Here is a 22,291-nt window from a genome sequence, read left to right as displayed (position 1 = left end):
ACTGAACTGAATTCACTATGTAAATGTAACAAGTTTTAATTTAAATATTAAAAATTAAAGGATTTACCCAACCACTATTTTATGTAACTTTGTTGATATCGGGTATGAATTTTAGGTTATTGTACATGTGAATGTTTTAAAACATATAATTTCTATTTTATTATTTTGTACTAAAATTCTTTTAGATGTGTTGATATAGATAACTGGAGTAGGTAGTTCTCTTTGCTACAGGAATAAAATTTTTTGGTGTTCAGAGGGGGAAAAACAGTTAGGCAACCTATCTTATAGTTACACATTATGTAAGAATTGAGAGAAAAAGTTCCATAAGGAGAAGGGGGTCTACCTTGTTAGAAATAAATTTTTGGCCCAGTGGCTGCAGGCTTGGAGGCCAAAGAGAAAAGACTGCAAGGTGACCCACCTTGTGGCCAGAGAGCACAAAGAATGAACCAGCAGTGGAAGAGAAAATACTGCAAGCTGACTGACTGCTGGTGAAGATGATGTTTTATTTTTGAGGCAGGCATCTGTGGGATCTATATTAGAAGTGATGGCTGGCTGTGGTGAGATTGTTCACTCAATAAACATGCTGTCTATGAACAGGAAAGTGAACGAGTCCTGTTCTAATACTGTGCCTTCTCTAACTGTTCCTGAATGTGCCATTTGTCTGCAAACTTGTGTTCACCCAGTCAGTCTGCCCTGTAAGCATGTTTTCTGCTATCTGTGTGTAAAAGGAGCCTCATGGCTTGGAAAGCAATGTGCCCTTTGTTGACAAGAAATTCCCGAGGACTTCCTTGACAAGCCAACATTGTTGTTACCAGAAGAACTCAAGGCAGCAAGTAGATGAAATGGTGAATATGCATGGCTGGTGGCAGTATAATGAGCATACTAGTAGAGAACTGAAAGATGCTTTTACAACGGGGAAATGAATATGGACGTCGCAGGAAGATTAAGTGAGATATAATAGATATACCAAAAAAGGGAGTAGCTGGACTTAGGCTGGACTGTGACTCGAATGCTGTAAACCTAGCAAGAGAGCTCTGCTGATGGAGCAGACAGCGTATCAGCACAGAATGCAGCTTCTGTTCAGCCTCCAGGGTCTTCTGTAATGCCCCTAACATCAGTAGATGGTCAGTTAACCAGACCTGCAACAACATCCCCTGATGCAGGCACTTCTCTGGAGTCTCTGGAAGACTCTTTTGCTCACTTGCAACTGAATGGAGACAACATAGCTGAAAGGAGTCATGGGGGGAAGGAGAAGAAGATCATGAATCACCATCTTCAGGCAGGGTATCAGACACCTCCATTGAAGAAACTGAGTCAGATGCCAGTAGTGATATGAGGATGTATCTGCGATTGTTGCTCAGTACTCCTTGACCCAACAGGGACTTTTGGTTCCTAATGCAAAGCAGACAGAAACTGATCGATCAGTAGCAGGGGCTGGAACAGTGAGTGTGAGATCTAGAAGGCCTGATGGACAGTGCAGAGTAACTGAAGTTTAAATAAAAGTGTCTTCAGCTCCATGCTCAAGGTTGAAATGGTTATCTGTAAATTTCTGCCCACATAACATTATACTCATCCCTAAGAGTATATTTTGGGAGCTGGGGTGGGAAAGGGTATGGGAAGGATAGAAATTAAAATGTTTAATATGTCTCTGTTGAGAAATTTATTTAAAGTATGGAACTTGGATGTTAATAATTGAGAGCTGTTGAGTAATAACCCAGTTTTCTTGATGTCTGCTTGTAGTTTTTTTTTTTTAATTTCCTCAGTTCTTTTGGCTAGAGTGTGTATACTATCTGTGCATTAATGGTCCTCATCTGACTCTTGCATTATCTTATTTTTCTGCATGGATTGACATAAAATCATTATTAAAATTTGGCATCAATAAGAGGTTTGGTATCATGAACAGGAAGCTGTAATTTAATGTGGAAATAGTCATGAATTTAGGACTTAAAATATATGAATAACAACTCCTATAGTAAAGTTATTGAAATGTAAATGTAAATGAAACAGCTAATAATTTATGTTTCAGAATCTTTGTAACACATGTCATGGTGTTCTTTCTTCGTGGCTTTGCTGTCTAGTTCTTGTATTTTCAGGTTTCTCTTGGTCTGCCTTTTTCCTTTTGATTAAAAAATTTATAATTTAATAAACATTAGAGTTTATAAAAAAGAAATAAATTTTCATGGCATCAAAAAAAGGCAAATGTCCAAAAATTGCTTGGCAAGGCAGTTTTACTTTTTTGCCAAAAAGGGTGCTCCCAAGTATGTAAGAACACACCTGACAAAGAACCCGGTGGGTTTTATGTCCCTGATAAAGCTGGTAGGAATTATAGCTTCACATTCTTCCCAGCCAGCTACAGAGGAAGGCAGGGGAGGGTGGACACCTGCAATCTCTTAAGAGATGCTAATTTTGTGAAGGACTGTAAGTCCTTTCCAGGTTACAGAATGGTGATTTAAGTTAAGCTACTTCTTTGACAGAAAAGATACAATTATTTCTCAAACCTCAAAGTGAATCCTCACTTAAACCCTCTAGATTCATATGCCCTGCAAAGAATCCTGGCTTGAGGGCAGATGGGTAAAGCCTTCTTTAGAGTTTTCCTCTTTTAGTGTTTAGGATTATCCTTCCTCCTCTTCCTCATATAGTTAGCTGGTACCATGAATTCAATTACTGTTGAGCAGAGTGGATAGGTAGCATTGTTTCTAGTACAAGTCCATTAAGACAGTATTAGAAATATATGATAAATAAAAATTCTATATAATGAAAATGTTATGATTATAACAAATGGTGCATTTGGTCCCTTACAATTTTTCTTTGAGGGGGGAGGCAATATTTAAAGTATCGTTTTAGTTGGGTGTGGTAGTGTATGTCTGTAATCCCAGTACTTGGAAGGCTGAGACAGGGAGTGCAGGTTCAAGTACAGCCTCAGCAAGTAGTGGGACTCTCATCAACCTAGCGAGACCCTGTTTCAAATAAAAATAAAATAGGGCTGGGAGTGTAGCTCAGAGGTAGAATTTCCACAGGTTCAATCTCCAGTACCATACACAAAACAAAGAAATAAAGAATAATTTTATTTATTTATTTTTGCAGTACTGGGGATGGAACCCAGGGACATTCTATCTTTGAGCTACACTCCCAGCCCTATTTTTTATTCTTTATTTTGAAACCATGTCTCACTAAGTTGCAGAGAGCCTCACTAAGTAGCTGAGGCTGTCCGCAAACCATGATTCTCCTGTCTCAACTTCCCGAATGCTGAGATTACTAGAGTGTGCCGCCACACCTGGCTATAAAGTATCATTTTAGTGCTCTATAATTTGCTCCATCATTCTTCCATTGTGATATTTAGGTTATTTCCAATTTCATTCTATGGTATAAAATGCTGTAATAAACATTTTTTGGGGGTATGGGGTTTGAACTCAGGGGTATTCTACCTCTATTCTATACCCACAGCCCAACCTTTTTTTTTTTTTTTTTTGGTGGTACTGGGGTTCCTGGAAGCCCTTCTACCCTCTGGGCTACACCTCCAAACCTATTATTATTATTATTATTATTATTATTATTATTATTATTACTATTATTATTTGTGGCACAGGGGGTAGAACCCAGAGGCTTTCTACCTCCGGGCTATACTCCCAGACCTATTTTATATTTTATTAGAAACAGGGACCTATTTTATATTTTATTAGAAACAGGGTCTCACTAAGTTGCTGAGAGCCTCACTAAGTAGCTGAGGCTGGCTTCGAAACTGTGCGATCCTCCTGTCTCAGCCTCTCAAGCGCGGGGATTACAAGCGTGCGCCACCACGCTCGGCTCCAAACCTATTTTATACTTTTTTATTTGGAAGCAGGGTCTCTTAAGCCAGCGCGGCTGGCTCTGAACCTACGTGATCCTCCTGTCTCTGCCTCCCAAGCATGGGGATTACAAGTGTGCACCACCATGCCCGGCCCCCAGCCCAATCTTATTGTTTTATTTTCAAATAGGGTCTTGCTAAGTTGCTGAGGGACTTACTAAATTGCTGAGGCTGGCCTTGAACCTATGATCCTCCTTTCTCAGCCTTCCAAAGTACTGAGATTATAGGCATGTGCCACCGCACTTGGCTTTAATTTTTTTACATATATTTTTTTCATGCTAATTCCTATTCCTAAGAATGAATAAAAAATTGCATTTTTATAGCTGTTTTGTGTTTTACCATGTTCTTTTATAAAAAAAGATTGTGCTATTTATAAAGATCTCCAAAATATGTGAGCAACTTAATTATCTCACCAATATTGGGTATTATAATTTAACAAAGTATTTTGCTAATCTAAAGGGAATAAAATATTACCTCAAGCAGTAAACTGTCAAAAAAAAATTTTTGGTGGTACTGGGAGTAGAACCCAGGGGCTTTTCTACCTCCAGGATATACTCATAGACCTATTTTATACTTTATTTAGAAACGGTATCATTAAATTGCTAAGAGCCTCACTAAGTAGCTGAGGCTGGCTTTGAACCTGTGCGATCCTCCTGTCTCAGCCTCCCAAGTGCTGGAATTACAAGCATGCACCACCACGCCTGGCATGTAAACTGTCAATTTTAATCAGCCAGGTTGCAAGGGTGGGGCTGCAAAGGCCCTTGGAGATCAAATCTCACCATGATATGCCCTGGATGCTAGAAGTAAAGCTGCAAGATCAAATGCTTGCCCTGGTGGATTTCATTTTGCTCCCATCTCTTCTTTCTATGGCCCTGTTCCTCCTTTTTGGAATGCAAATGTTGACGCCTTGCAATTGTATATTGGAAGCATGTAACTTGCCTTTTATTTTGAGCTTTATTGTCTTTTACTGGGGCATACAAGGGTTCACTTTGGGCCTCAGAGGCAACTTTGGAACTTTCAGCAATGCTAGAACTGTTAAGATGGTGAAAACCCTTGGAAAGAACTAAATGCATTTTGCCTTCTGAGCTGGATGTAAGCTCTTTAGGGACCAGGGACAGAATGTTATAGTTAGATGGACAATGTCCTTTAAAAATCTCACTTAATATTTGGAGCAGAAGTAACTGAGTCATGAGGGTTGTGATCCCAGAAGTGGATAAATTTATTGTAATAAATTTACCTTGGTAGGACCTGGTATGGAATGGCTGGAGGTAGATCCCTGAGGATGGGGTCTTGAGAATTACATAAGAAATTACTCCATCCCTTTCTCCCTCTCTATCCCTCTTCCAGCCTCCATGATGTAAAAAGTACAACCCATGTGTTCTCTCTCTTCCTCCTATCACCATGCCCTGAGATACAAAGTCCCCAGCCACACATGGGCTGAGCCCGAGACCATAAGAAAATAAATTTTTCTTCTAAGTTATGTGGGCATATGTTTAGATTATGGCTCTACTATATATTGCCTTATAAATGCAAATTCTTATTCTATATGATCCTATCTGCTATGTTACCCAATTCTTGAATTTACTGCTTCATCTCTTTCTTCCTCACTCAACCTTCACTATTGAATATAACCCAACTTGTCCTTGTATGTAACAGCTGACACAGAGTGAGAGAAAGCTATCAAAAGCAACAAAGAGACAAACTTAAGAAACCTGAAATCATGAGAGGAAATAACAAGGAAGCAATGAGCTCCCACAACCCCACAATAACAGAACACAATAACAGAATTGCAGAGATCACCAGTAGGACAAATCAGAAATTTAATGGTAGAAATGATACAGGATTTCTGAAAAGAATTTAGAGATAGCCTGCAGGAAATAAAGGAACAAATAAAGATTCTGATACTCTGAACAGGAATCAGAAGCTCGGAAGGAAGTGAAGGATGCAATCATTGAAGTGAAGCCATCAATACAAACTAAAAATATTAGATTAGACCACATGGAAAATAGAATCTCACTCTTAGAAAATGATCACACCAAAAATGAACATATAGTACAAAATTTAGGAAAAAACAATTCAACAGCATGCACTGGACATCAAAGAGATATGGGCCTATCTTAAAAGAGCTAACCTAAGAATAATAGGCATATAAGAGAAAAAAAACAGAAGGTGAAACCAAAGGGATCAATAATCTCTTCAAGGAAATAATATCAGAAAAATTTCCAAACATAGAAAAAGAGATCAGAGCCGGGTGTGGTGGCGCATGCCTGTAATCTCCATGCTTGGAAGGTGGAGACAGAAGGATCGCGCAGGTTCGAAGCCAGCCTTGCTGGCTTAAGAGACCCTGTTTCCAAATAAAAAAGATCCAGGAACCCCAGTACCACAAAAAGAAAAAAAAAGAAAAAAAAGAAAAAAAAAGGAAAAAAGGTCAATACATAGGTACAGAAAACTTATAGAACCCTCTTTAGACAAGATCAGAGAAATGGTTCACCATGCCACATAATAGTCAAACTGACTAACGTAGAAGCTAAGGACAAAATCTTAAAGACAACAAAAGCAAAAGAACAAGTGACATTCAGAGGCAAACCAATGAATATCACTCCAGACTTCCCAAACCAAGTCACAAAAGCCAGGAGGGGCTGGAGCAACATATTCAAAACTCTGAAAGAAAACAACTTGCAGCCAAAAATTTTTCTACCCAGCAAAACTGTCTCTCAAATTTAACAGGGAAAAAAAATCTTCCACAACAAACAGAAGCTAAAAAATTTATGTCTTCCAAACTAGTACCAGAGAAAATACTCAGAAATTAACTGCAAAAAAGTAATAAACACCAGAACCAGACATACAATAATTTTCATCAAACAAAATACTAAGCAAAGAAGAATAACACTACCTCAAACAGAAGTTAAAATTCAAAATGTTAGGAATTAGAAATCACCTCTAAATAATCACACTGAATATAAGTGGCTTCAACTCCCCAATAAAAAGATATAAGTTGGCAAAATGGATTAAAAATCAGAATATATCTTTATGCTGCCTGCAAGAAACACCTTATGAGTAAAGATACTCACAGACTAATGGTTAAGGGCAGGAGCAAGGTAATGAAACTTAAAGACAAGCAAGAGTAGCAACTATAATCTCAGACAAATTAGACTTCAAGCCCACGCTTATCAGAAGAGACAAAGCAGGTCTTTTTTTTTTTTTTTCAGTACCAGGGGCATACTACCTCTGAGCTACATCGCAAGCTGTATTTTTTTATTATTTATTTTGAAACAGGGTTTCACTGAGTTGCAAAGGGCCTCACTAAATAGTAGCTGAGGCTGTCCGTGAACCGTAATCCTCCTGTTTCAGCCTCCCAAATGCTGGGATTACATCACACTCGGGATGCCATCACACCCAGCTCCAAAGTAGGTCATTTTTAATGGTAAAAGGAAAAATCCAACAAGAAGAAATAATGATAGTCAACATTTATGCCCCAAACATAAAACAAACTCTTTGTGATATTAAGTCACACATAGATACCAATATAATAATACTTGGAGACTTCAACATTCCTTTCACACTGCTAGACCAATCTTCTAGACAAAAGATCAGTAAAGATGCCTCAGGTCTAATGAAAACCATAAACCAAATGGGCCTATTAGACACATACAGAATATTCTACCCAACTACAGCAGAGTTCACATTTTTCTCAGATCCTAATGAAATCTCCAAAATGTTACAGTAAAAGTGTTACAGTGGTAGAGCAAAACTGTACCAGTGTGAGATGTAGCCAAATGTTCTTGTTCTTAGCTATCTTAGAAAAGAATAGCTGAAACTTATTTTTTTCTGTAAGCTTAAGCAATTTTATTATTACAAAGTCAGAAAGATAGGATGATTATTTTTTATTTTAATTTAAATTTTTTAATTTTTAGAAAAATTTCTCCTCGTCCTCGTCCTCGTCCTCCTCGTCGTCGTCCTCCTCCTCCTTCTGTTTCCTACTGCCATTGCTGCTGCAGCATGCTCTGTGTGGTCTTGGCAGAAACCTCCACCTTCCCAGCCACTGATGCCCTCTGCAGCCACTCCAACAAGAGCAGTCCACCTGCTTAACCCACCGGATCCGCGGACCTGCTTTTGTATTCTGTGCGGCTAGGATCACAGATCCACTGGGACTGCACGCATTCTGCCTGCCTCAGCTTCCGCCTGGACTCAGGCCCTCCCGCCCACCCATATCAGACTCTATGCGCTACCTGGACCCCAGTCCGGATTCAGACCCTCCCGCCTGCCCAAGTCAGACCCATGTGGGCACACGCCACTTGTCGCAGCCTCAGCATCTGGCGGGTGCTTGGCAGCCATTTTGTTTCAGAACTGCAGACCCGGTAGCCACGCCGTTCAGCCAGTGGCCATCTTACCACCCAGCCAAGCCCCGGTGGCCATCTTGAATTTCATCCAGCCCTGATTCCACCCGAAAGCTCTACAGTGTGTCCCTGGCTCTGTAGCCTCTCAGCGCTTACACTGTGGTAAGCTTCCCCTTCCTTGGGCAAGCAGGTTCTGGCTTTAGCCTCTTTCAGACTTGGGCTCATGGCTATTAAATAAATCCAAATATTTGGTGTCCAAGTTCCCTGGGGGTAGCCAGGCTGCCCTACGGTTGTGTAAATGGAACGGAGACGTCCTTCTCAAACACAATCATGTTGTTTCTGGGCATTAGGCAGGATTTAGGACACCAATTCCCTGCTATCGTCCTCACCCCCTGACCAGTCATTGGGAGAAGCCAGCCATCAAAGATCGACTCCCAGTCAGCAATAGGCCGTGTTCTGGTCAATCTCCAGACTCTGGGTTTATCCAGGGAACTGTGCCCCGAGTGGCTCATTTTTTTTCTGCACAAAGGTCTGGCCCACTTATGAGTTGGGTAATGGTTCTCAGTGGCTTGAGATGGGTACGTTGGATCTTAGAATGTTGACTGATCTCAGTAACTTTTGCAAATGGGCAGGCAAATGGTCAGAGGTGTTGTACATACAGACTTTTCTGTGCATGCCTTCCCGGCTTTCCCTTTTCACCCCTCCTGGCTCTACTGCCTGAGTCATGCTGGCTGGGGATTCCCGCCAGCCACAGCTGCCATCTTGGTTGCCACGTGGAAACTCACAGGCGCTACCTGGTGGTCTTTCTGGGTCACAGGCCTGCAATTCTGCTGACTCACAGTTGCCATTTTGTGATGACATGTGGATGTCGGAGTCTGACCCGGCCGAGTTACAGGCCCCATTTCCTGACGACCCTGACCCACAGGACCTCCCCTTACCACCGCGGTCACCATCTTATTCTGGGGTGGCTTCCCACTCTAACCCACTCCTTTCTCCCCTACCTTCCTCCCTTAAGGGACCAACCCTTACCTCCCCCTCACCTACCCCTGTAGGTCACCGTACCCATTTCAGAGACGCCCCCTTCTCTCTTGGCCCCGCTTCATGAGGTGGTTTGTGCAGAAGGCGTGGTCTGTGTTCATGTTCCTTTTTCCCTTCCTGACTTTGCTCAACTTGAAAAGAGACTGGGTTCTTTTTCTGCCAATCCCTCTGGTTTTATTATGGAATTCCAACATATTGTACAAGCATATGATTTAACTTGTCGGGATCTTCATGTCATTTTAACCTCTTCTTTAACTCCAGACAAACACAATTGTATTCTGAAGGCTGCCAGAGAACGGGCCGACCAGGCTCACCTAACCAATCCACAGCTCCCTACTGGAATAGCTGCAGTTCCCTCAAGGACCCCCACTGGTATTATAATGATAGGGGTGAGGGAATAAAAAACAGAAATCACATGATACTATGCCTTCTTGATGGCATGTGAGATGCCTCCCATAGAGCGGTTAATTATGATAAACTTAAGGAAATCACACAGGGTCCAAATGAAAACCCAGCTGTTTTTCTTAATTGGTTGCAAGAGGCTTTTACCCTCTATACCCGCTTAAATCCATCTTCTGAGGCAGGCTCAGTAGTATTGGCAACCCATTTTATTGGGCAATCAGTCGCTGATATACGGAGAAAATTAAGAAAGTCTGAGGATGGTCCTCAAACCCCTATCTGAGATTTGGTAAACATGGCATTTAAAGTTTTTAATTCCAGAGAGGAACAGGTGGAGCATACACTCTGATTTCACCAGTTGGCAGATTTACAGGCTCAAGCCCTGGTAGCAGCCCTGCGGCCAGCTGAGGACAGTCAGCCCTCAGGGTGATGAGCACCACCTAGGAGAGGAAGATAGCAACAACAACCACCTCCAGGAGCCTGTTTTAAGTGTGGATTAAGTGGCCACTGGAAAGGCGAGTGCCCTTGGAAAAGCAGTGAACCCCAGGTGCCTCAACACAGGGGGACCACCCTTCCAGACCAGGACTTGCCACTGGCCCTGCTCGGCCTGGCCAAAGACTGACAGCTCCTGGATCCCTCAACCTCCATCCTCCTTGCCCACCCAGGGTAACTCTACAGGTACAGGTTAGGCCAATCTCCTTTTTGGTTGCCTCCTCAGTCTTTCCATCTTTTCAGGTCCTAGTTTCCTTTTCTGATCTCGGTCCAGGGGATTGATGGCAAGTTCTCCTGCCCACACACTATAGGCCCTCTTTTACAGGACAAAATTGCTCTGCCTGAAGCTTAAGCCAAATCTAAAAGGGCTCCATTACAACAGTCCCATGACAAATTCTCTTGCACAGTGTTGGGGCCTACTAAGCTTCGTATTTCTCGGCATAATTCTCTTTGATGTTTTTATTTTAGCAGGTTCACTTGTTTACATACTATGGTGCTCTCTCTCTTCAGATGCCTAACTGCCATAAGTATTAAGCCTCTGAAATTCATTACTAATACTCCTGACCCAATAGCATGTTTTCATTTGACCAGACGGACCCAAACCCACTCACTGCTGAAAAGAGTGGTGTGTGTCTCTCTCAGGAAAATGCTGCTATTAATGACTCTGGTCTAATGAAAAAAACGGCTAAAAGGGCGGTGTATGTCTTCCTCGGGGAAAATGCTGCTGTTGTATTAATAAATCTAGTGACAATCTACTTCATCTCTAAAAGGGCTCCTGCCCAACCTGGGACCTGCTCTCACGATTTGCCTTTTTTTTTTTTGGTGGTACTGGGGTTCCTGGAAGCCCTTCTACCTCTGGGCTACACTCCCAGACCTATTTTTTACATTTTCATTTTGGAAATAGGGTCTCCTAAACCAGCGCACGTGGCTGGCTTCGAACCTGTGCGATCCTCCTGTCTCTGCCTCCCAATCGCGGGGATTACAAGCATGCGCCACCACGCCCGGCTGCCTTTTCTTTTAATAGCTCCTCGTCTGCTAAAGTCTCCTCAAGCACACATCACCAAGCTGTCCAGGGTAACCTCTGGCTCACACTGCAGCCATACTCACACCTGCCCACTTCTGGAGGACCCCACCTCTCCCGGCCAAGGGGCTCTTTATGACACCCCTTGACAGCAGGAAGTAGTTTAAGAATCTCCACCCATTATTACCAAAAGGCCCGGATGATGAGTCGGGTCCCTCTCTCTTCCCCATGTGATCTCACAGTGAAGCCAGGAAGTGGAACCCTGGAGGTGGAGAGTCTACTCAGCAGACTACAGATATCACGAGAGAAGCGGCGTTCTCACGCTTAGTCCCACCTCCAAGACACTCCCTTTTAAGAAGCAGCTTTTGCACTCTGGCCTCAGATGGGCCTGCTGGTCCCTCACCACCCACCATTAAAAGCTGATACTATGCATACTGGACTCTTCTCGCATTTTACACCACCTCTCCATGCAAAACCTAACACTCAGAAGAATAGGAACGAACTTACCACTTGGTCCAGCAATACTGCTTCTGGATATCTACCCACAAGAATAGAAACCAAACTACCAAACTAATGCATGTGTATCTGTGTTTATAGCTACACAATTCACAATTGTAAAACTATGGGCCAATCATGATGTCCATCAACAGATGAATGGATTATAGAACTATAGGATATGTACACAATGGAATTTTGTTCAGCCATAAAGAACAAAATTGCATCTTTTGTGGGGAAGTATATGGAACTGTAGAACATTATGCTAAATAATATTAGTCAGTCACAAAAAGTAAAAAACTGAATGCTCTCCTTAATATGTGGAAGCTAGGGAGAAAAAGAGTCATAGAAGGAACTCCAGACAAAGAAGAAGAAACCATAGATGAGCAAATAAGGTGACCTAACTCAGGGGGATGGAAAGGGGGAAGAGGGAATTTCCCTAATGTACATGATGTTCATTCACAAACCTATCAAAGTCAATCACTAAGGTAATCATGAGAAGGAAGGGGGAGGGGAGGGAATGGGATGGGAATTGGGGAAGGGTTAAATGAATGATGTGTGCTTGTATGCCTCTACCATCTTGTACTCCATTAAGATGTATGTCTACAATGCAACAATAATAAAAAAGCATGAAAGAAAAAAAATCCACTATCCATTCATGTTAAAAGCACTTCAGAAAATTGGTATAGAAGGAACTTACTCCAACATCGTAAAGGCAATATACAACAAAACTAAATCCAACATTACATTGGAATGGGGAAACATAGTTTTATTTGGAAACAGGGTCTCTTAAGCTAACATGTCTGACTTCGAAGCTGTGTGATCCTCCTGTCTCCACCTCCCAAGTGTGGGGATTACAAGCGTGCACCACCACGCCCAGCAGTATACTCATTTTTAAAAGTTTATGAAGAGCTGGGCATGGTGGCACATGCTTGTAATCCCAGCATTTGGGAGTCTGAGACAGTAGGATTGGAGTTCAGGAGTTCAGGGTCTCCTAAGCCAGCGCGCGCGGCTGGCTTCGAACCTGCACGATCCTCTTGTCTCTGCCTCCCAAGTGCGGGGATTACAAGCGTGTGCCACCACGCCCGGCAGAAGTTTATTATTAACTACTAATATAATATCAAAATAATATCCTATGCTAAGCATTATATTCTGGTTGATATACATCATTGTTTTTTAATCAATAGGCACTACTGAGGAGAAGAACGTTTCATACTTTCCCATGTCCCAAGGCTGTGCCTGGGTACCATTCTATTCTGCTGCTGTCCCCATACCCATGTAAAACCAAAGGGAGTAGGGTTACTGGGGGGTCAGTAGCCACTCCACCATAGCCTACCTCTGATTAAATATGCTGCCTCTTTAGAACTTATGACAGCGGGAACAACTTGTCTTGGCTCTGTTTTAGGTGTATTGTTAATATTTGCTTGGGAAAAACCTGGGGAGGATTGGTTGCCTTTAAGGCTTGTTCTGCTTGTTATTGTCGGTCATTTGGAAATTTAGGTGCACCCCATCCATAAATGTTACAGCTTCAGAGATTAAATCTTGAATTATTTTAAACAATTTGAAGCTGTTAATAACATAAGTCTCAGGTATCTATTCGGTAACAAGGACAATTCCAAAAAATCCCCCAATCCACATGCCTAGTACTATTCCCCAAAAGGAGATGCCGCACACCTGTTTGGGGAATGTCTGCCGTGCAGCATTCCTGCTAAAACAAGCCTTGCTTAGTTTTAGATTGGGAAGAAGGCACGGCAGTGAACTTCCCCAAGGATGGGGGAGGATGGCTCAAGAGGAAGCCCAGGGTCTTTTTACATGTTAAAGATAAAGGAACTTCCCAAGGATGTGGGAGGATGCCACGAGCCTCCAAGAGATTCCAGACTCCGATAATCAACTAACATATTTTGGGGTGTAACAAAAGACTTGGGTTCTATGCTGGAGACAGGACAGGTCTACAGGAAGGAATCCCCACATCAAAAGACCTTTCCCAGAGAAAGGGTGAATCTGGTCTGGTCAGAAGACTGGGTATAAAGCTACTCTGTATCCAAAAGACTTCGGTGACTTGTTTTCAAGTCACCTCATTATGTCACCCTTTATGGTGTAGTGCTTTACTCTGTCCTATCTTTCCATCTTTGTAATAATAAAATTGTCTAAGCTTATAGAGTTCGGGCTAGTGTTTTCTATACCTAGCTCAGAACAAGAACCCACCTCTATCTCTCACTGTTACAGTTTCAGGAGCCCAACAGGGCCCCTGGAACATTTCCACCACCACAACAGGTTCCATCCCCAGTACCACAATCAATCAATCAATCAATCAATCAATAAAAATAGGCACATTAACTAAATACAAGATGCTTTTCACTGACTGGAAAAATACAAATTCTGAAAATTATTTTAAATCTTTCCAAGACTTACCAGTTGTCTTCATCTGTTTGTTCTGGTATAATAAAATACCACAGACTAGGCCATTTACAAATAAGAGAAATTTATTTCTCACAGTTCTGCGGGTTGAGAAGTTCAAGATCATTTCACCAGCAGGTGTGTGTCTCATGAGGGCTGTTCTCAGTTTCCAAGATGATGCCTTGTTCCTCTATCCTCTAGAGGGAAGGAACACTATGTCCCTTTGGGGCTGTAGGGACAGTGGAGCAAAAACAGAGTGAATACCTCCTCTCAAGTCCTTTTATTTTTTAATTTTAAATTAAAAAAAAATTTTTTTTTTTTGGTACTGGGCTTCCTGGAAGCCCTTCCACCTCTGGGCTACACTCCCAGACCTATTTTATACTTTTTTATTTGGAAACAGGGTCGCTTACACCAGCGCGGCTGCCTTGGAACCTGCGTGATCTTCCTGTTTCTGCCTCCCAAGCACAGGGATTACAAGCGTGCGCCACCACGCCCAGCTCTCAAGTCCTTTTAGGAGGGCACTAAACTCATTGTGCCCCTGCCCTCATGACTCAATCACCTCGTAAAGATCAAATCTCATAATTCTGGTGCATTGGGATTAGGTTTCAACATGAATTTTGGAGGGGGCACAAACATACAAATCACAGTCACCAAGAAACGTGCACAGATTTAGAAGAGAATCCCAAAGTCATTAAGGTCAACTCATTAAATCCTCTACACTTTAGTTTCCTGATATGTAAAAAAGTATATAGTCATAGGGTTGTCCTGGAGAGTAAAATGAGATCAGGTACATGATACAATTAGCTCATTGTTTGGCACACAGTAAACTATCAGTAAATATGAGTCATTATTAGAATATAGCCATTATGGTTAGCACATATCAGACTGAAAGGTTATGTTCATCCATCCAAAAACGTGAACAAAGTTCAACTCTGTTTTCATTGAGCTTGTGTTCTGCAATATAGACTATAAAGAAGGCAAACTAGATGGTGATTGTGTTATGGAAAATAAAGCAAGTTAGGGAAAATAGGTATATATATATATGTGTGTGTGTGTGTGTGTGTGTGTGTGTGTGTGTGTGTTAAGATACGGTTGTCAGGGATGGGTATCTGTCTATACTGACATTTAGGCAAAGGCCTGAAGGAAAGGAAGGAGTAAAAAGAGTTTCAGGCAGATTTTTATTTGCAAATATGCTTAAAAGGTTGAGTGTAGAGTTGGGCATGGTGATGCATGCCTGAAATCTCAGTACTTGGGAGGCTGAGACAGGAGGCTTTTGGATTTAAGGCCAGCACCAGCAACTTAGTCAGACCGTCAGCAACTTAACAATACGGTTTCTTTTCTTTCTTTCTTTCTTTCTTTCTTTCTTTCTTTCTTTCTTCCTTCCTTTCTTTCTTTCTTTTTTTTTTTTGTGGTCCTTGTGTGTGTGTGTGTGGGGGGGGGGAGACCCAGGTGCATTCTACTCCGAGCTACATCCCCCAGCTCTATTTTTTATTCTTTATTTTGAAACAGGGTCCACTGAGTTGCAAAGGGCCTAAGTAGCTGAGGATGTCCGCAAACCGCGATCCTCCTGTCTCAGCCTCCCAAATGCTGGGATTACAAGCGTGCTCCACCACGCCCCGCTTAGAAATAATCTTGACTATATGTTATGTCTTTTCTGTGCATCTATCCACTATAAACTCTTTAGTAACTTCAACGCTGCCCCATCCTTGGACAGCCCCACCCGCCCTCAGCAGTGGACCCCTGAGCCTGAACCCAGAGCCGCCTGCGCGCAGGTGACCCGGAAGTGCTTTGGGGGCCGAGGGGAAGTGGCTGCTGCGGGAGGCGACGCGGCCATTGCTGGCGCCGCCCCGGCTGTGTGGGGAGCCGCCCCGGCTGTGTGGGGAGCCGCCCGCGACTTTCGGTCCAGGATTCTCGTGGAGGTTTGTCCCGCTGGTCCAGCCGTCTGACCGGCGTGTCCCGCGCGCGGCTTTCCCGGGGCCTCCTGGTCCTGGAGTCTGCGGTGGGGCCGCGTCTAGAATCTTCCATGGTTAAGCCGTGGTCAGGTTGGGTGTGTGCGGCGGGTGCCGTCGACGCGCCTGCCGCGTGTGCGTGCGTGTGTGCTTGTGTGTTTTAAACCCCGCGTTTCCCTTATGCATGTAATTTTATTATGTTGGTCGTTTTTATAATAAAACTTTCAAATACATCTGCTCAAAGTTTGCAACCATTTTGAACTCTTATTAGTGGAACTCGAATTTCTTTGGTGACTGAAACTAGTATGAAAATTTGTCTGGCACCTTTTTTCCTCTAGTCATTGAAGTGTGTGAATACTTAAGGAATTTTCTAGATTTTTCTTTATTCTTGTAATTTTATTCTTTAAAAGTGCCTCGCCCAAAGCCTCCCTGCCTCCCTTCCAGTGATCTACCTCTGAGCTACACACCCAGCCGCCCTCATTTTTTTTTTTTTTTTGCCCTGGGGGTTGAACCCTTATACCTCCCAAGACGCACTCCCAGCCCTATTTTATTTTTTATTTTGAAATAAGTTGCACCACTACTCCCAGCAGTAAATTTGAAGGGAATTTCCTAATCTAGATAGGCTAAATTGTAGATTTATCTTATTTTTACGGTACTGGGAATGGGACCAGGGGTATTTCACCTCCCAGCTACACCTCAACCCTATTTTATTTTTATTCTTTATCTTGAAAAAGAGTCTCACTGAGTTGAGTGCCTCCTTCATTGTAGCTGAGGCTGTCTGGGAATCGCCATCCTCCTGTCTCAGCCTCTCAAATGCTGGGGTCACAAGCGTGCAGCACTGCCCGGCTCTAGATTTAAATTATTTAAACCATTGCCTAATTTTTCCACTTTGCTTTTGGAAGAAATCATCTTGTAACTTTTTGTGTGTGTGTGTGCTGGGGATTGAACCCAGGGACATTTTTTTTCTGAGCTACACCTCTACCTCTATTTATTTATTTATTTATTTATTTATTTATTTATTTATTTATTTAGCAGGTCTGGGGATGGAACCCAGGGCATTCTACATCCGCGCTACACCCCTGCTCTATATTTTATTTATTTATTTATTTATTTATTTATTTATTTATTTATTTATATTTATTCTTTGCGGGTCAGGGGATGGAACCCAGGGATATTCTACCTCCGAGCTACACTCCCTGCCCTATTTTTTATTCTTTATTTTGAAACAGGGTCTCACTAAGTTGCAGAGAGCCTCATTAAGTAGCTGAGGCTGTCCACAAACTGCCATCCTCTTGTCTTAGCCTCCCAAATGCTGCGATTACAAGCGTGCACCACCATGCCTGGTTTACCCTTTTTTATTTTGAAACAGGATCTTGCTAAATTGTTGAGACTGTTCTTGAACATTTGATCCTTCTGTTTTAGCCTCTCAAGTACTGGGTTTACAGGCACCATCATACTGGCTACCTATAACTTACTGCATTTATGGGAACCTTTATATAATCACTATACTCCATTTAGAAAGACAGTATGAATATTCTACTAAGATTCTTCGACTTAGAAAAGGAATAGCTATTTTCCAACTTTTGGTTTTTTGCTGTTTTGCCTTGTTTGTGATAAGTGCCTATGACAATTGTTTTGTACCTCGAAGGAGAAATTTTACTGAAATGCTTCAACCTGAAAATCTGCAAATACTCTGTGGTTGGACTTACCAGTCCTTCACAGTTCTTTAGCTAATTTGAGTGTTCATTAATAACCCTCAGGGTTTGCCTAAGATAGTTTCTGAATTTTGAAAAACTATATTTGTTATGTTGAACACTTATCAAGTGTGCTAATGTAACATGGGAAAACATTTTAATTTTTACACTGCTTCCTACCTTAGTGTCAGGAAGGAATCAAACTACTCTCTTGATTTTTAAATCATAGTGCCCACTAGGAGGCAGCATATGTTTTCAGTTTCTTTAACTCTGAATCTCACTTTCATACTAACGCTGTGTGGTGTTATTCTAATAGCAATAGATATATGTCAGATTGTTACTATAATGTTATGACTTGGAGTAATTTATGTAGGTTATCTCATTTAATCCTAAGAAACAACCTTCAAGCCCTGTGACATAGGTATTTATTTTATTTTCCTTGTACCATATGAGGGAAGTATGGGAAAGAGATTTTAAATACGAATACACAGCCAATAAGTGATAGAACGATAATTGAAATCCAGATGTAGATTAAGGTTATTGTTAATTTGATTAAATTGTGAAGGATCCACAGTTAAGATGAGAAATCTGAATATTCTGGAGGAGGTGAGAATTGAGCATTGGTTTTTATTTACTTTTTTGATATGGAGGATTGAACCTACAGGCATTCTTTCTCCAAGCTACTCCCCCTAGACTGATGTGTGTGTGTGTGGGGGGGGGGTCCTGGGATTGAACCCAGAGGCATTCTAACTCTGAGCCATACCTCTAGCCCTGTTTTATTTTTGTTTCAAAACAGGGTCTTGCTAAGTTGATGAGAGTCTCACTACTTGCTAAGGCTGTCCTCAAAACTGTGATTCTTCTGTTTCAGCTTCTCAAGTACTAGGATGACAAGTGTGCACCACCATGCCTGGCTGAGCATTGGTCTTTAATATAATGTACCCCAAGACAGTGGGGGGGCTTACAAAAGGCAATATTTCCTAAATTGTAATCCAAGGAGCAGTAGTTCTGTGAGATGCTTTAAATTTAAAAAAAAAAAAAAGTTCCTGAGGTCAGAAAAATGTTTGGGATTCATTTAAATAGGCTGAAAATGTTCTGAAGTAAAGAACATGTTTAACCCATTTTTTAAAACTCAGCACATTCTTAATTTTTTTAAAATTACAGCTCACATTAAGAAATTTTAGGGACTGGGTTATAGCTCAGTGGTAGAGTGTGTACTGAACATAAAATAAAAATGGTTAGGGATGTAGCTTAGTTGCAGAAGCACTTTCTTAGTTCATATGAGGCAGGCAGTTCAACTCCCAGCGCTGAACAAAAAGCCTTAATGAAATTTTTAGTGCTGATTAATTTCATATGAAACTAAAACTAATATTTTCAACTTAAGTTCAGTGAGCAAAACATTTGTAGTTGTGTTAGGCCAGCTTTTATTAGGGCATGTTGGCAGTTTTTTTGTTTCATATTTGAAAAAATGGGGAGTTTAGTAAAAAGTTGTAATTATTTTAAGAAATCTTGCCAAGTATGGTGGTATGTGCCTGTAATCTCAGTAATTGGGAGGCTGATCACAGGAGGGTCGTAGGTTTGAGGCCAACTTCAGCCATTAGTGAGATTCTTAGCAATTTAGCAAGTCCCTGTCTAAAATTATAAAGGGCTGGGGATGTAGCTTGGAAGTAGAATGCCCTTGGATTTAGCTTCCAATAAACCCTCCACCCCCCAAAAAGCAACTATCTATCTTTTAAGAACTTGCTTAAATTTTTTTTAAAGATGGCTGGAGCCAAGTGTGGTGCATGCTTGTAATCTCACTACTTGGGAGGCTGAGACAGGAGGATTGCACAGGTTTGAAGCCAGCCTCAGCTACTTAGTGAGGCTCTTAGCAACTTAGTGAAACCCTGTTTCAAAAACAAAAACAAAAACAAAACAAAAACCAAGTAGGTCTGGGAATGTAGCCCAGAGCTAGAAAGCCCCTTAGTTCCAGCCTCAGTACCCACCTCCACACACTCCTCCCAAAAAAGGGCTGGTCAGAATTTATTCGTGTTATGATTTAATAACGATTCTGAGCTAGTCGTGGTGGTGCACACTTGTAATCCCAGCGTTTGGGAGGCTGAAACAGGAGGATCTGGATTCGCAGCCAGCTTCAGCTACTTAGCGAGGCCTTCTGAAACTTAGTGAGACCCTGTTTCAAAATAAAGAATAAAAAATAGGGCTGGGGGTGTAGCTCGAAGGTAGAATGCCCCTGGGTTCCATCCCCAGAAACCCCCCCCCCCAAAGATTCTTACCTGGGGAGAGTTTTCATTTCTCATGTTTCTTTCACACATCTGAAACCATTAATGTTTAAGTATTTCTTTCTTTATTGGCGGCGGGGAGGGGGGGTGAGGATTGAACCCAGCAGCATTCTACTTCTGAGCTAAATCCCCAGCCCTATTTATTTTTATTTATTTTGTAACAGAGTCTCATTAGGTTGCTGAGACTGGCCTTGAACCAATGGCTCTCCTGTCTCAGTCTCCCAAGTACTGGGATTACAAGCATGAGCTACCATGCCCAGCTATGTTTAAGTATTTCTAAATTTTGTATTTCAGTTAGTCTTTTTTTACTTGTTGAAACAGGGTCTCACTGAGTTGCGAAGGGCCTTGCTAAGTAGCTAAGGCTGTCTGTGAACTGTGATTCTCTGCTCTCAGCCTCTTGAATGCTGGGATTACAAGTGTGCACCACCACACCCGACTTTAAATTTTGTATTTCATTTATGAAACCTCTACTTTCCTTAAAGAGAAATTTATTTTATTTTTTTGTGGTACTGGGGGTGGAACCCAGATGTAATTTCTCTTAAGAAACTCAAATGTTTTTAATAATTTTGTTTATTTTTGTGGTATTAGAGATTGAACCCAGGGACATTCTACCTCTGAGCTACACCCCCAGCCCTATTTTTTATGGTTTTGAAACAGGGTCTCAATAAGTTGTAGAGGGACTCACTAAGTAGCTGAGGCTGGCAGCGAACCTGTGATTCTTCTGTCTCTGCCTCTCAAGTACTAGGATTACAGGTGTGTGCCACCATGCCTGGATAATAATCTTATTTAATAATTTAGTAAAATATTTATCAAATGCTCACTGTGTTCTAAAGGTTTGTTTCCCAGTTGGAGCATAATAAACCTCTTACAAACATGAGACAGTTAATGAAAAATAACATTATTTACGGCAGCATTATTAACTGGTAAAATAAAGTCCAACTTACATGGAATAGACAGTAGTAGAATGGAACAGTATACACAATAAGGTGTTAATCCTTTGAGCTGAACAATAAGTATAGTTCCAAAAATAAGTAGATGTGAGCTGGGCATGGTGGCGCACACTTGTAATCCTAGCATTCGGGAGGCTGAGACTGGAGGACCATGGTTCGTGGACAACCTCAGCTAATTAGTGATGCCCTCTGCAACTCAGTGAGACCTGGTTTCAAAATAAAGAATAAAAAAATAGGGCAGGGGGTGTAGCTCAGAGGTCAAAAGCCCCTAGGTTCTAGACCCAGCCCCGCAAAAAAAAAAAAAAAAAAAGGAGTAGGTGTGAACTAGATTCATAAGAGCTGCCATCACCCAAATTCCCTTTCCTTCTGCTCAGTGTCCTCAGAATCTGTGTCCTTGAATTGTTAATTGAATTCCTCAGTAGCCAAAAATCTACAGTGTAGTGTAATAAGTTGTTTCTTGAATTCTTCAGTAGCTTAAAGTTCCCCTAAGAGAACCTTTAGAATTCTCTTCTCTGTAGAACTCTATAGGTTCTATAGTGTGTTCTCTGTAGCTAGAACTATATTGGACACCATCTAATCTAATTTGTTGTTGTATTTATAAGTGTTTTTGTAATGAGATAGGATATTTGCAAATTAAAAAAGAAAATTTAGATTTAGTTTAGCATCTTTATCTCATAGATGAAGTGAATGAGGCTTGTGCATGAGGATTGAACTCTGAATGCTTAGAGCACCTTTTTTTGGTTTATATACCCAAGTCATATCATACCTGGTGTTATGTCTGTTATACTTACTTGCATATTTGCATTATTATTTCTAGATACCTTGGGATTAAAGACCATTAACTCATATTTGCATCACCAGTAATTTCTTGAGCAGATTTATTGAATTATACCATTTTTATCTATATGTAAGAAGTCTAATTTTTTGAGAGGGGTTCAGGAGATTGAACTCAGGGGCATTCTACCTCTGACCTACACCCTCATCCCCACTTTTTAGTTTTGAAATGGGGTTTGCTAAGTTTCTGAGGATCTCACTAAATTACAGAGGCCGGCCTCAAACCTCTTGTTGCAGCCTCTTGATGACTGTACCTGGCTATAAGAAGTCTAATTTAAAACAACCCCAGGGGTTGAAGGAAGAGTACCTACTTAGCATGTGTGAAGCTCTGGGTTCAATCCCCAGCAGCACCGCCATCACTACCATCATCAAAGTAAGACAGGAGGATCACTTGTGTCCAAGAGTTCAGAGCTAGCTAGGCAATATAATGTGACCCTTTCTTTCTTCTTCTTATTTTTTTTTTTGTGGTACTGGAATTGAATCCAGGCTCATTCTGTGTCTGATGTACATCCCCAATACTATGTTTTTTTAAAAATTTTGAAACAGGGTGTCATTAAGTTGCAGA

At 41.5% G+C, this 22,291-nt stretch overlaps 1 protein-coding gene and 1 pseudogene across 2 annotated transcripts in view; both read left to right on the top strand.

Annotated features, from left to right (window-relative positions):
• The first annotated feature begins 544 nt into the window (after positions 1-544).
• LOC308264294 (E3 ubiquitin-protein ligase RNF146-B-like) lies at positions 545-1,496 on the top strand (annotated as a pseudogene). The gene has a single exon. The product of its transcript is annotated as an E3 ubiquitin-protein ligase RNF146-B-like (transcript).
• A 7,239-nt stretch (positions 1,497-8,735) lies between these two features.
• CCDC73 (coiled-coil domain containing 73) overlaps positions 8,736-22,291 on the top strand; it is a gene marked incomplete at both ends in the record, with an annotated part of 157,245 nt that continues 143,689 nt past the window's right edge. The window contains 6 exons of the mRNA XM_080690577.1: positions 8,736-8,759; positions 9,023-9,145; positions 9,234-9,290; positions 9,504-9,608; positions 9,977-10,044; positions 15,708-15,942. Coding sequence (XP_080546703.1) covers positions 8,736-8,759; positions 9,023-9,145; positions 9,234-9,290; positions 9,504-9,608; positions 9,977-10,044; positions 15,708-15,942 — 612 coding nt within the window. The remainder of the gene's footprint in view (positions 8,760-9,022; positions 9,146-9,233; positions 9,291-9,503; positions 9,609-9,976; positions 10,045-15,707; positions 15,943-22,291) is intronic.

This window comes from Muscardinus avellanarius (assembly GCF_963383645.1).
Source record: "Muscardinus avellanarius genome assembly, chromosome: 1".
NCBI lineage: Eukaryota > Metazoa > Chordata > Mammalia > Rodentia > Gliridae > Muscardinus > Muscardinus avellanarius.
Note: the sequence above shows the minus strand (reverse complement) of the source record. Positions and strands in the feature narration are given on the sequence as shown.